The sequence below is a fragment of the Tachypleus tridentatus genome, chromosome 12 (assembly GCF_004210375.1).
Source record: "Tachypleus tridentatus isolate NWPU-2018 chromosome 12, ASM421037v1, whole genome shotgun sequence".
Lineage (NCBI taxonomy): Eukaryota > Metazoa > Arthropoda > Merostomata > Xiphosura > Limulidae > Tachypleus > Tachypleus tridentatus.
The window spans coordinates 14,165,320-14,179,586 of record NC_134836.1 but is presented as its reverse complement, the minus strand read 5'-3'; the positions used below and the strand labels follow the sequence as shown (position 1 = coordinate 14,179,586).

Here is a 14,267-nt window from a genome sequence, read left to right as displayed (position 1 = left end):
TATTTATTCATTCTTCTGTCGTAGTTGTTTGTGTTTGTTTCAATTTGATACATGTGACTTTGGATGTGTATTGTGCAAGTCCCGCTCGTTCCTTATATTTGTAGAAGAATCTCGAGAGTAATAATCAAAAATATATGTTTTACGAAAACACTAGCATACCTTCGAACATTGTTGAACTATCGAGAATCTCACCTAATGAGTATATAAAAGCAAGTCATCACAAAATGCCAAAAGGCAGTAATAGAATATGGTTTGGTCGCTATAGTTAGTGTACTACAATGCTCGAGAGTTATAATTGTGAAAAACGCTTATTAATTGGAAATTTAGAGATATTTGACCAGGAATGTTTATAAATTTCCAACAAATGTGTGCTTTGGAAGTTAGTATTCCTACGAGAACGTTAGATATATATCTTACAATGTGAAAAGTAACCTTGTAAACCGCGTAAGGCCAAACAAGAATTGAGCTAGCTAGCATTCCCGTCAAGTGAAGTATGTCTGTGTATTAACATAAAATTAATTCCCTCGTCGAGAACCTAGACCATCGATGAAATATTTAGTTCCAGACAAGATAGAAGACTCAATATTGTTTGTGAGTTTGTAACATTTTTGTATATAAATAATTATTTGTAATAACCGTTATTATAAAATGTATTGTTTTTTACATATTAAAATATATTTGTGTTAAGAAAGAAAAAAAATGTGTGTATCAGTCTTTTTGGCAAATATCATTAACTTGATATATATTAATATTTAATGAAATTCTAAATTAAACTTCAAGTTTCCATTTATTTAAAATCGTAATACGTAACGTTTATGACATAATATATCGGATACTCGTCCAAGATAACTTATAATACGTATCATTAGAAATCAGTACAACTTTTGATTTTTATTATTGTACATCTATAAGGGTGAGACATGGCCTGGCTCTTGGCGACACGGACTGTGAATCTACAAAGTCACCCATTGTTAACCCAAAAACATACTCTGCATTTTAGGTCAGTGGGTATACTGTAAAATTGACTATTAAATTTCGTTATTCTGTTAAACAAGAATAGTCCAAGACTTGGCGGAGGGTGTTATTTACTGTTTACCTTCTCTTAAAATAGAAAAGAGTAATGTTGAAAGTTCTTGCGTAGCTTTTCACGAGTATCCAAAACAAACTGTATAATTATGAGAACTATAGACAAGGAACTTTTATTTTCTTTATTTTATCATTGTTGTATTAACTTATACGTTTTACTAAATTATACATGTTTTTAACAATTGGAGTGCGTTACGTGGATTGGAGTTTGTTAATATGAAACATGTGATAGATCTCACAGTATCAGCAGTATTACTTTATACGTTATTATTATTAGTTTGCTTTTCACACCAGTACAATTACCTTTAAGTCATTGTTACAACTAAAGTGTAATTTAGTTATGCGGTCGTTATCATTACGGTATTAAGGAAGGCAGATATTATATATATATATTTATGCGTATTTATATAGCCTAAAATGAGTTTAAAGTTATCTATGGTGCAAAGATTTACATGAACATATGTTAGGATTAGCCATACCAGAGAGTTGAAATATATGCTTATTCAACTACTTTGTTTAATCTCTTCATAGGCGACCATTCGCCAAAACCTTCATCGAATATATCCTCGTCAAAGCCTCGAGAGTCCACTTCCGGGAACTTTCGCCTTTGTCGGATAACATAGTCAACATCCAAGAAAGAGTTGAACCGTGCTGCGTTGCTCAGGTTCATTTGATTTCGGTTTAACAGTTTCAAAAGCTGTCTATTTCGGCCATTCTTCAGTTTGGAGCTTCGTTTCACACTTGCCAAATGCCGGATCCGGTCAGCAGGGGATTATAGACTTGGTCGTCAATATCGTTGATATGGTCTTGCGGAAGCCATTCCCGATGCTCTAGGCTATTTCCTATAAACTGTAGATTTTTCATCATGGAGTACCAATACGGCGCCATTGTAGAAGACGTTCCCAAGTGATACTTATCCAAAGAAGCGTGCAGTCCATTACATGGAGAGGACCATACTAACCACAGAATAGTGAAGAGTACCAATGTTGGTATAGTCATGGTTCTGAAAAATAAATCAATTAACAATTGTTTAACTGAAGACTCATAGACATTTAATTAAAGTTTTGAGCATGAGTTAGTACTTCTTTTATCCTACTTAATTAAGTTTCTTACTTCAAATATTTTCAAAATGAAATCTTTTTCTTTATATCACATACAAGAATGAGTAGAATTTTTCGAAGATTCATGAACTTTCTGACACTTTCGTTAGACTTATATGAGGGATGTAAATTGTGTTTGTGTTTTCTTATTGCAACGGCACAGGTGTAAACTACTTGTAACATTAGAAATAATCTGTGTAATAAAATAATTCAAAATCTATAATGTTGAGATAAAATATGGAAAAACGTTTAGAAAAAAATAAATAGGAGTTTTTTATCACAAACTAAGCGCGCTTCGGATAATCGCTTCTCAGTGGCTCAGCAGTGGTTTTGATACCTGTGATGAGCAGAACACATGTATTCCATTGTGGAGCATTGTGTTTAATCACCAATGAAATAAGTATTTCATTATCATTGTTAATTTAAAAATCTATGATGCATAATGTCCACATAAACAAACGCAAAATTAAAGAAGCCTTACTTATACAACAACTTAAGCCCAAAATAAACCAATACAAAGGAAAACCTTTATATCTATATTAAAACATAATATAATAAATAATAAAAAAATAATATAAAATTATATATTCAAACATCTAAGCCCGCCCTCTACATTCCAACACACATTATACAACCCCCTTTCAAACATGTGGTCAGCTTCCGGTCAGTTACCTCTCTCTTTCTTTGTGAACCTGACGATGACCGAAGAAGGTCGAAACGTTATTCACTCCTCTACGTAAAAAATTTTCTCAAGCCAAATGAACCATTTTTACAGATATATTTCTCTACAAGTGGGTTTTCTCACATCACTGATCTGCACTTAATTGTTTTCAGATGCATGAGCGGTAATTTACGAACTACATCGCTAAAACCTAAGGTTTGATTCATCATAATGTGGATAGAACAAAGATAGTCGGTTATGTAATTTTACACCCAAAATATTCATAATAATCGTAAAACTTTAAAAAATGTTATATTAAATTATATTGTAATGGTATAGAATGAAATAGGGATAACTTGATACAGCACCGTTGTCAGGTGTTATTTGTTACAGCGATATATTAAATAATATTGTAACTTGGCGAAAAACTTGTATTTCGTCTATAAAGTATACTTATACTTATTACTTGAATATATTTGAGTAAAATACACAAAAGGTAAAATTGTATAAAATGACAGATCCAGTTCTCTATGTTAGTTATTCATGTTAAAAATATGTATGAAATATCTACATATTATAAAACGCATCTTTGTACACAACACCTTTTGTATAAACACCTTATCTTTCAGTGCCTTTACCATCAGGTATCAACACCTTCACAAATCTGAGTTTCAGTGTATATTTTCCTAGATTTTTCCATAGTTCAGCTCATTGAACTAAACCGTCCAAATCATATTTTACTCGTTAAGAAAGTGTGACAATTGTGAGAAAGGAAATTGTGATTTTGCCACAAATATCCACAAATAAAATTACAACTGAAATCTCGAAATTTTAATTTTATTTCAAGGTAACTTTTACTTTAACATTTGTTTTTGAGTCCCACCTCCACACACACACAAAAAAAAGAGAAAAGAAATGGAAACTTTCACCCCAATTGTTGATTTGGAGCTGCCGGGTGGAATAACACAATAACGAAATTTCTTATAAGCGTTTGAACTTTCCTCGTCACAAACCTTCATCGCGCAAGTTGCTGCGTCTACCGAGAGGAATTGAACGCCTAATTGTGATATTATTAATCCTTAGACTTACCGCTGTACCACAATAAAAGGCCACCAATACGTATATATATATATATATTACAATTGTAGAAATATTTTCTTCGTGTAATAATTTTGACATAATAATATATTGAACTCATTATAGCTAGAAGTATAAAATACTGTTATCATGTCTATTTTTTTTGTAAACTTCTTTTTCTCATTGGGTAACGGTATTCTTTATAAGCCGTTTGTTTTAAATTTCGCGCGAAGCTACTCGAGGGCTATCTGCGCTAGCTGTCCCTAATTTAGCAGTGTAAGACTAGAGGGAAGGCAGCTAGTCATCACCACCCACAGCCAACACTTTTGGGCTACTCTTTTACCAACGAATAGTGGGATTGACCGTCGCATTATAACGCCCACACGGCTGAAAGGGCGAGCACGTTCGGTGCGACCGGGATTCGAACCTGCGATCCTCAGATTACGAGTCGGACGTCTTAACCCACCTGACCATGCCGGGCCCTCTTCTTTATAAGCTGTGGTAAGGTAATTGTTTAACTTAATATGTCTCCTTGCATGTTTTTTACTTTACTGAACTTATTGTCCATAAAATTAATGATTCATATAAATAACTGTAAAGTTTCTAATTTGACAAACTACGCTAAATACTGTACACTTTTACTAATTTAAACTTCGTCGTCTCGTTACATGTTTTACAACAAATGCTAGATATGTTATTATATGTACGTCATTATTAAATTTTATTTATAAAATAGAAAGTGAGATGGATACTTTTGTATTTATATTAGCTTTAACACTTTAGATAACTGTCAACGTCAGGGTTAATGAAGTCTAATATCGAAATTTGAGAAAAGTTGAACAACTACCAAAATTTTATATTTATATTTAAAGAAAGTTGATGTTTCGAGTTAACGCTTTTCTTAAGATCAGATCGTACAGCTTACAATAAACAGATTATTCATGAACGTTCTTAAGATCAGATCGTACAGCTTACAATAAACAGATTAATCATGAACGTTCTTAAGATCAGATCGTACAGCTTACAATAAACAAATTAATCATGAACGTTCTTAAGATCAGATCGTACAGTTCACAACAAACAGGTTAATCATGAACGTTCTTAAGATCAGATTGTACAGTTCACAACAAACAGATTAATCATGGACGTTCTTAAGATCAGATTGTACAGTTCACAACAAACAGATTAATCATGGACGTTCTAATGAAAAGGGTGAAAAAGGAAACGACCTTTGAACTTCAGATAACTATAAACGAACGTTTTATTTTAACCAACGATTCGCTTTCGGAGCTTCATCAGAGTTAGTACATACAACGCTGGATGAAATTGAGCGTTCTTTTATAGTTACCTGGCGTGTAAATGCCGTTTTTTCTAAATTTTTAAGTAACTGGCACTTAGTTTAGTTTTGTAAAATATTTTTCTCTGCTACAAACGTGAAGAAACAACTATCTGATAAACCTCAGATCAACAATAGATACAAGACATGTTTATTCGAATCGTTAGATTTCCAAAGCTCTTAAAGCAGAATTACTTTTTAATAGTTTGAAGCAAGAAGTATTGTAAACAGTATTTACTTAATTTTATCTGCTAATTGGCAGTGACATGATGAAAAACCAATAAATAAGCTGAGACATGAATATAGTGATTATTTTACTACACAATTATTAAAATTTTTAAAGAATAATTTATAAAAAAATCCTCTAATGACTCAAAGTAGCAGTAAAAATACATTATTATTTCAGTTTTTTTATCTGACTAAAACACCTCAAATATTTGCAAACAATTGAGAAAATTTTCAAGGAGAAATAAAATGTTATAGCGATTTAAGACAAAAGAGTTATTTTAAAGATACAGATAAAGAAAAGTTTAGCATGAAAATTACATTGAAAGATGCAGAAAATATACGGTAATGAAAATAATTATAGAAAGATGGAAGTGACACACATATAACACTTATACACAAATAGAAAATATAGCTAAGCTTATTATTGGGAAAAAACATTATTTCAATAAACACACAAAAAAGGCGAATAATTTGTACAATGCACTAATATTACAAATCATTTTTATGCTGCCATACAGCTTATCAATTTATAATTTGTAAATTACTCTAACTCAACCAGTTTGGCCTTTTGACTTCAATTTTTACATGAACCCTTACAGCCTCAAGAATGTGCAAGCCAAGCCATGGTTATGAGTGTTGCGTCAGCTTCTTTATCGTCAAAGTATAGTGTAGCCACATTTACTGTAAGCTTGGGAGGACTACATTACTGGAAGATGAATCTCGATCGATGATGAGTCATAATTTGTCTGTATTTATAATAGTCATGGTGGATTCAATTTTACGTAGATCACTAAACGTCTACTATTTTCTCATCATGCTTCTTTCCACATGTTACATATTAGCCGCGATACAATTCAGGTAATAATTATATCTGTATTTACAGCAAGGGTGTTTTCAAGACTTGTAATCTGTCATCAGCTAACTCGTATAGAATATACACAAAAATATTTAACATCACTTTGGAAGAATTTCGCATTTCTACTTCACTTATCTTCATGTACACACTTGAAAACAGTTCTTATTGCACAGAGTATCTTTTACCAACCAACATTTTTAGTTTTACCTGTTTGCCTTGAAGAGTTTCAGTCCTGGGAGAAGGGACTGGATATACTTTACCATTACTGTGCATTGTACGACTGTCTGCACTTTTATAGACTGTTTATTAGTGTGGCACTTTTGGATTATTTGCATGACAACCAATCAAAGCATAAGTCATGAGCACGTGACTATATAGTTCAATTCCACTCTATTTTGTTTCTTATTTTCGTTTTCTTCATTGTTCCATAATTTTTCCAGTACTATGTAATTATATTAAGTAAAATATTTCACGAGTTTCCATACCTTTATTGCCAAATAATTTTTATTAAACATTTTGATACAATGCTTATTTTTATTTGTTTGTTTTTCATTTTTTTACATCAATTAATGATATAATATTGCACAGAACTAGTTTTAATTAAAACATTTTGTTATATTTTTTATTCCATATACTGACTGATTATTGAGAATTACGCATCAATCAAATTATTAAATAATATGAAAAATTCTTTCTTAATACATCTGTGTTCTTTACATTAGTGCACAAACCAAACAATTACTTATTAATGATTTGTCCATTTCATATTATTCACTTTTACAAATAAAGTAGACTTTTTAAATATTTTTAATTTTCTGTATCAAGAAATAATGAACTATTTTTTTTTACAATTGTGCAGTTAAAATACGTAATTTCATCAAATTATGACGTGAAAATAACCTTATGAGGCATGTTTTACCACACTGTTATAACATAAAGAATTTGGTACGCTTTGGTAACTTCTGTTTGCCTTTTTCAGGCCTGCAGAAACGCGTTGAGGTCCCTGTATTAAAATTAGTTTTGATACATGCTTTATAGCGTTGTTTTCGTGACTTGGTTTGATACATTTTGAACATGAGAGAGCGTATGTAACTAGATATATATAATTTCGTGCTTTTTTTTTAAAATATTGACCATTTTCATGAGAACATCTTCACCTGCGTTGTGCCAAGAACTGACCTACAAAGAATAAAACAAGTAATGTTGCTTTGATTACTTAATCTATTTCAAGCAAATTTATTTCCTTCTTATTTTTTATTGTTTATTAAAATCTCGTGTTTTCTCCAGAAAAATCTCACCTCCTGTCTTTATTTATTAAATGTAACCTGCTATAAAATAACAACTTAGCATATGAGATAAATGTTATAAGTTCTAAAGAATGGATATAACAAGGAGAATACTCTAAAATAAATAATGAAAATAAAAATATCTTTCAGAAACATGCTTTTTAGATAACTATTGTATTGAACTGAATGTTCAGAAACAAGTGCATAATATAAGACAGCATGGTCGGAACTGCTATTGATTTGGTAGCTTATATAATACTGACATTATCGAAACTCAATTACAAAGATATTTTAGGGTCTTTACATTTTTAGCTAAATACTGAAACTTCTGTAATTCGTTCTGTAATGATGCCGAAATTGTGAACCCATAGACAAGGTGACCTGACTTCAGCATGAAAAGCTGTTATGAAGGACGGAGAATCACCGTTCTCTAATAATATTGTAAAGATCTTAAGATGTGACATGGTGACATCACTTCTATATAAACAGGTGAGATATATGGTTAGTTTAGTGTGGAACAAAAAAAGATCAGAGCCTCAATTATGTAATAGATTAATAAATGTAACTATATTCATGTATAACTGACGGGAGGAACAAATAATATATGAAGTTCATTCTGTAATAGCTAATCTGATCTGTTATTCTAATCATGGTGACTTGACTCCAGCATTACCATTTGTTGCGTGGAACGAAAAGCAGAAAATTCCATTCTAAAATAATTTTATAATTGTGATGATTTTAACATTTAATTGGGCTGACGTGATTATTTGGTTCCTTATGTCAAAAGGAGCCAATTTTTAAAGAAAGAATTGAGAAACTTTGTTTTCCAATCGCGGCGTAATTATAGTAATCATAAAATGTATTTAAACAGATTAAATTGAATGATGAAAGAATAGTTTAGTATAATGAAAACATCTAAATTATGTCTAATTATCAGATGATCCGACACAAGTCTGTTAAAGTAATCTATGTTGTAGCCAGTAAAAACCTATTTTTACGCAACGTCGTTAAAAAACGTTCAATGCTTTATAGCACTAGCACACATTTCTATTAAAAGAGGCTTTAAATAAAGCGAAAAATTTATTATGAAAAGTTAAGATATGATTTGAATTTTATAGTATACACAGGTTTGTTCCTTTCGTTGTTACTGCAACAAATGTCTTTATATCATTGTTAATATTTAGTGTTACTTATTAAAATTTATTTCGGACGAGTCTCTAGTTTATTACGTTATGTATGCTACTTATTACTATTTCAAATAACCAGAAATTTAAATTTGAATTTAGAAGCTCATTAAATATATAAAAAATATGATATTTGTTAACAAGACTGATGCACACAAGTTTCTTTTTTTTAACACAAATGTATTTTAATGTACAAAAAACAACAATGCAGTTTACAACAACAGTTATTACTAATAGTTTTTACAAATGATGTTTTATGTACAAGAGTTTTACAAATGTAAAAGTAAAAACAATACTCAGTATTCTATATAGTCTGGAACTAAATATTTTATCGACGTTCACGGAGAACAAAGTAATTGTTTGTAGATAAATCTGTACACTTCTTTTGAAGGCTGGCTAAGCTTGAAGCACCCATAAGATTTTGCCGGCGACAATATTTAATGTCTTTGTTGTAATAACAACGTTTGAAGTTAATTTGCTGAAGTTAAACTATTTGCAATGTTCGAAATCTACCAACATTCCTAGTCAGATTTTGTAGTTTTCCAATTAATAGGCGTTAATCACAATTACAGCTTTCAAGGCCTATAACACACTGACTGTAGCTGCCTAATAATAATATTATTCTTCCACTTTCTCTCAGCTGCTTTTATACGAATCAATCGTGTCTCTTGAGGTTTCAATAATGTTCTAGGGCGTTTTCGTAAAACAAATATTGTTGATTTTTACACTCAAAAATCTTCTATAAATTTCGAGAATAGGCGGGATTTGCGCAATACATAGCCAAGAATATACGTCAAAGGCAAAAAAGAAAACTATAATGAAACAAGCGTAGGTACTAAGATAAACGTAAAACGGTAAACCCGTTACAACCGTCATTTGTAATAATTACTAGTAATAACTATTATTATCAATTGTATTTTTTGTTGTTTGTATATTAAAATATACAATATAAAAACGGCTAGTCGAATGAAAGAAAAATATTATTATTAGTCAGTTACAGTTAGTGTACTATAGGCTTCGAAAGCCATAATTGTGGTTAACGCCTATTAATAGGAAAACTACAGAATTTGACCAGAAACATTTATATGTTTTGAACATTAAATCCATTAAATTTCAGTGAATTAACTTTGGATCTTAGTATTTCTACAAGGACAATAAATATCATCGCCAGAAAAAGTTAGCTTGTAAGGATATGAAGCCATTCAAGCTAGCCAGCTTAAGCGAGATGTGACAGTGTCAACTCATAATGGATTTGCTCGTCGTGGACTTCGATCGTCGATAAATTATCCAATTCCAGACCGGCTATAGGATTCAATATAGTTTGTAAGTTTGTAAAACAATTGTATATAAATTATAATTTGTAATAACTATTAGTAATAATCGTTATTAGTGTAAATATTATTGTTTTTATGTTTCTACATTAAAATATGTTTGTATTAAAAAAAAGGAAATTGTGTGTATCAGTCTTGTTGGCAAATATCATAAACATGACATATTAACAATTAATTAATTTCTAAATTCAAATTCAAATTTCTGGTTATTTGAAATAGTAATACCTAATGTACGTAATATAATACATCGGAGACATGTCTGAAATAAATGTTGATACATAACGTGGAAAATAATGATAATTTTTTTCTTCTGAAAAGAAACGTTTTATGAGGGTGTTTTCCAAAAAAATAATTATAATGTAGTAACAATATATATGTATGAAAAAGTATTATCGTATTCATGAAAACAACATTTCTTATATATTTTGGTCATTTCCTTTAAGTATTGCTTGACTTTTTGACATTTTTGACATTTTGACTTTTGTATGTTTTTTTTAAATTATCTTTAAATTTTCTTATAAATCAAAACAAAGACATATTGGCCAACTCTATAATCCTTCAACTTATTAATTGTGATGTTAAGGGCAGTGAATTTTATTATGAATTTTGGTGTCTTCTCTTTTGACTGTCTTCCTGGTTTTGGCTTTATTAACTTGCTGAGCTGAACAAAACAAATAATGCATTAATCTAGTCATTTTCAAAATTGAAATGTGTGGCGGGTAGCAGAGTTGATCTGAAGGTTCCTATTGGATAAATGTTGATGTTGCGTTAATGTGGGCCCTTGACAACCAAGCAAACGTAATGAGAAATTTCGGCAAATGATCATGATTTTTGTACGTCATCAGTACCAAACGTGGGGCCGCGTACATCTGATTGGATATTATCACAATATCTACAAACCTGCCCTCAAATCTGATTATATGCTTAAAGTATGGCATCTTCGGTTTGATATATACATATGGCTGGAAGAATAAAAAAAAACATTTGCTTTTCGCACTTATAAGCGTCATCGTTTCGTGCAAGTTGCGTGTCGTTCGTACCGCAACGGCCAAAGTATCAGCATGACAGATGGACAACTTTAGATCTCATATAATAGATGTTATCCCAGCCTGTTCAACTAAAATGGCAAAAACAAGAATGTAAATAATGTGGCATTAAAAACTAAATAGTGATAGAAATAATCTTTGTGACCGTAGTTTACTTAGTTAAAACTACAGAATGATCTTAATAGCACTAAAATTCAGTAATGCACTACTTCGTTCGGAACAGCTTGTGAGGTTTTAAAATAAATATTACAGTCAAGAAACTGGTTTATCAGCAAAAACAATCATCATTTAGTCATTCTGTTTATCTGTTTTGTATTGTAACGTAATCTAAGTTTTAAAAAATTTCAAAGATCTAGGCATTTGAAGCTATAAAATACAACTTCAAAGTTTCAAATTTTATTACTTCTCTTCTATATTGGCAAATATAATTTTATGGAAATTCCACAGCATATGCAAGATTGTAAAAGTACGTCGTGTCTGCTTGTAGTGTATATCGTTAAAACAATAATATAATTTGCACTTTAAGACCGAGCGTGCGCTATAAGAGCGACGATCCAACCCACTGTTTGGTTAGCCAGGTTAGCTCAACAATACAATGTGAATGTTGTTAACAAACTGCATTTCCACTAATTTATTAGCTTAAAATTATCAATGGTTATGCACATATACCTTTTATGTAGCTTTGTGCAACATGTTGAAACAAACAAACAAAGTGTTTGTTTTGAATTTCGTGCAAAGTTACTCGAGGGCTATCTGCGCTAGCCGTCCCTAATTTAGCAGTGTAAGACTAGAGGGAAGGCAGCTAGTCATCACCACCCACCGCCAACGCTTGGGCTACTATTTTACCAACGAATAGTGGGATTGACCGTCACATTATAACGCTCCCACGGCTGAAAGGGCGAGCATGTTTGATGCGACCGGGATTCGAACCCGCGACCCTCAGATTACGAGTCGAACACCTTAACCCACCTGGCCATGCCAGGCCCAAACAAACTGTAAAATAAAATAGATAATGACCATATATTTAATTCTTTCTATACTAGTTATAATTAGTTATTTATTTGTTGTTAATTACAAAACTACGAAATGAGCAATCCGTGCTGTGACCCTCAGAGTATCAAATTCTAGATTTTAACTATGTGAACCTCCAAATTTATTATTGACTCAATGGAGAGCTCTGGTTGAGTGGTTGGTTCTCTAGAGAAACAAAAACAGACGTTTCCATAAAAGAGCTTTAGTGAGAATATTCAACTATTGTATTTTCGATCACTGATCTTGAAAGAAATTGAAATTTTATCTAATAAAGGTTTTTATACCTCCAGTTTCATAAAAATTGTTGGGTGATGTAGTTTGGGCTACCGGAAACTTCAATAGCTTGCAAAAGACAGGTGGCGCATACATTTGTGTCATTTGAGTTCTGTAAGTTGTATCTGAAACATCAAGTTATACTTTTTATTATTACCACCTTAAATTTTTATTTCAGCTTGGCTTAATATGGTCTACGTTGGTACTAGAAATAAGCATTCAAACTCACAAGTATTGTATTAAATGTGACTCATAATAATCTAGTTTCGAAAATAACGTCAATAAAAACGAGATGAATAACGGCGTGGTCGTTGTTAAGTGCTAACTACAAGATGAATATCTGTGAATTGCCCATCACAAGTAACAAAAACCGTTAGGACGTTATCATGGATTAGTGAATCTTACTATTTGCTGTATAGTGTAGCGCAAGAGTTGGGTATGGATAGTGTTGACTACTTGTATTACCTCTAATCTGTTAATTCAAAATTAAGGACGTTTAACACAGGCAGTCTTTGAGTAGCTTTGTAGGAAACTATGACAAATAAATAATTGAGTGAAACGCATCGTCGGCAATAGATATGGTGGGCACAGTGCAATTATAATACTGTCATAGATTCTTCTCCTTGACAAATTGTGTGTGAATGTATCAGGTCATCCCATAAGTAATGTCCGAAAATTTAATACAGAAAGTGCATAATCATTTCTGTCTTTGTAGAAGGCTTTAATGACTGAAATATGAGTGTAAAAATGTTCAGACAAATACAAGAAACTAACCCAACTCCATTTTTTAGATCATTAATCAAATAAACCCTTATGAAGATGGATGTGTCTGAGGGGCACATTAAAGGTATAATGTTTTATGAGTTTAAAAAAGGCACTAGTGCAGCAGAAACTGCACGAAACATTCTAGGTGTTTATGGTGCAGAGTCTCTCAATGAAAGAAAATCTCAAAAGTGGTTTCAGAAGTTCAAATCAGGTGACTACAGCGTAAGTGAAGCGCCACGTACAGACCGTTCTGTTGAGTTTAACGATGACTTGCTGCTGGCTACAGTTGATGAAAATTGTGATGTAATAGTTGAAGAACTAGCACAGAAGTTTAATTCAACCCATTCAACAGTTCACCGTCATCTGCAACATCTTGGAAAGGTGTCAAAACTCGGAAAATGGTCCCCCCATGACTTGACAGAAGACAACCTTAGAGCAACTCTCGGGAACGTAACTCATCTTTTTTGGACAGGTTAGTGACAAGAGATGAAAAATAGAATGTTCTGTAAAAATTTTAAGCGCAACAGACAATGGCGTATTGCAAGTAAATTGGCTAAAGCATAGCCCAAAATTGACCTCCACCCTAGGAAAGTCTTGTTAAGCGTTTGGTGGTATATTGCTGGCGTGATCTACTTTGAGTTGCTGTCATTTAATGTAACGAATACGTCAGACTTCTATTGTCAACAGTTAGAGCGCTTGAATGTCGCACTTTGATCAATCGTAAAGGTGTTGTGTTACATCAGGATAATGCACGGCCCCATACAGCAAGAATCACATCTGCAAAGATTGAAGAGCTAGACTGGAAAAACTTCCACATCCTCCTTATTCTCCAGACCTTGCCCCATCTGATTATCATCTATTCTGAAGTTTGCAGAACCATCTTGATAGAAAAGAGCTTGGGAACACATGAAGATGTCAAAACTACCCTCTCTACATTATTTCCCTCCAAACCCCAAGAATTTTATAGAAGTGTCATTCAGAAGCTTGTGAATCGTTGACAGGAAGT

General features: G+C 32.1%; 1 protein-coding gene across 2 annotated transcripts in view; it reads right to left on the bottom strand.

Annotated features, from left to right (window-relative positions):
• Positions 1-1,226: 1,226 nt before the first annotated feature.
• Positions 1,227-14,267, bottom strand: part of LOC143233847 (uncharacterized) — a 52,167-nt gene continuing 39,126 nt past the window's right edge. Inside the window, exons 1-2 of one of the 2 annotated variants that reach the window (XM_076470623.1) lie at positions 6,552-6,619; positions 1,227-2,089 (exon numbers count right to left, since the gene is read on the bottom strand). In XM_076470623.1, coding sequence (XP_076326738.1) covers positions 1,822-2,089; positions 6,552-6,607 — 324 coding nt within the window. In that variant the 5' untranslated portion in view covers positions 6,608-6,619 and the 3' untranslated portion in view covers positions 1,227-1,821. Of the gene's footprint in view, positions 2,090-6,551; positions 6,620-14,267 lie in introns of those variants that run through there. The other variant, XR_013018351.1, reaches the window with a different exon arrangement.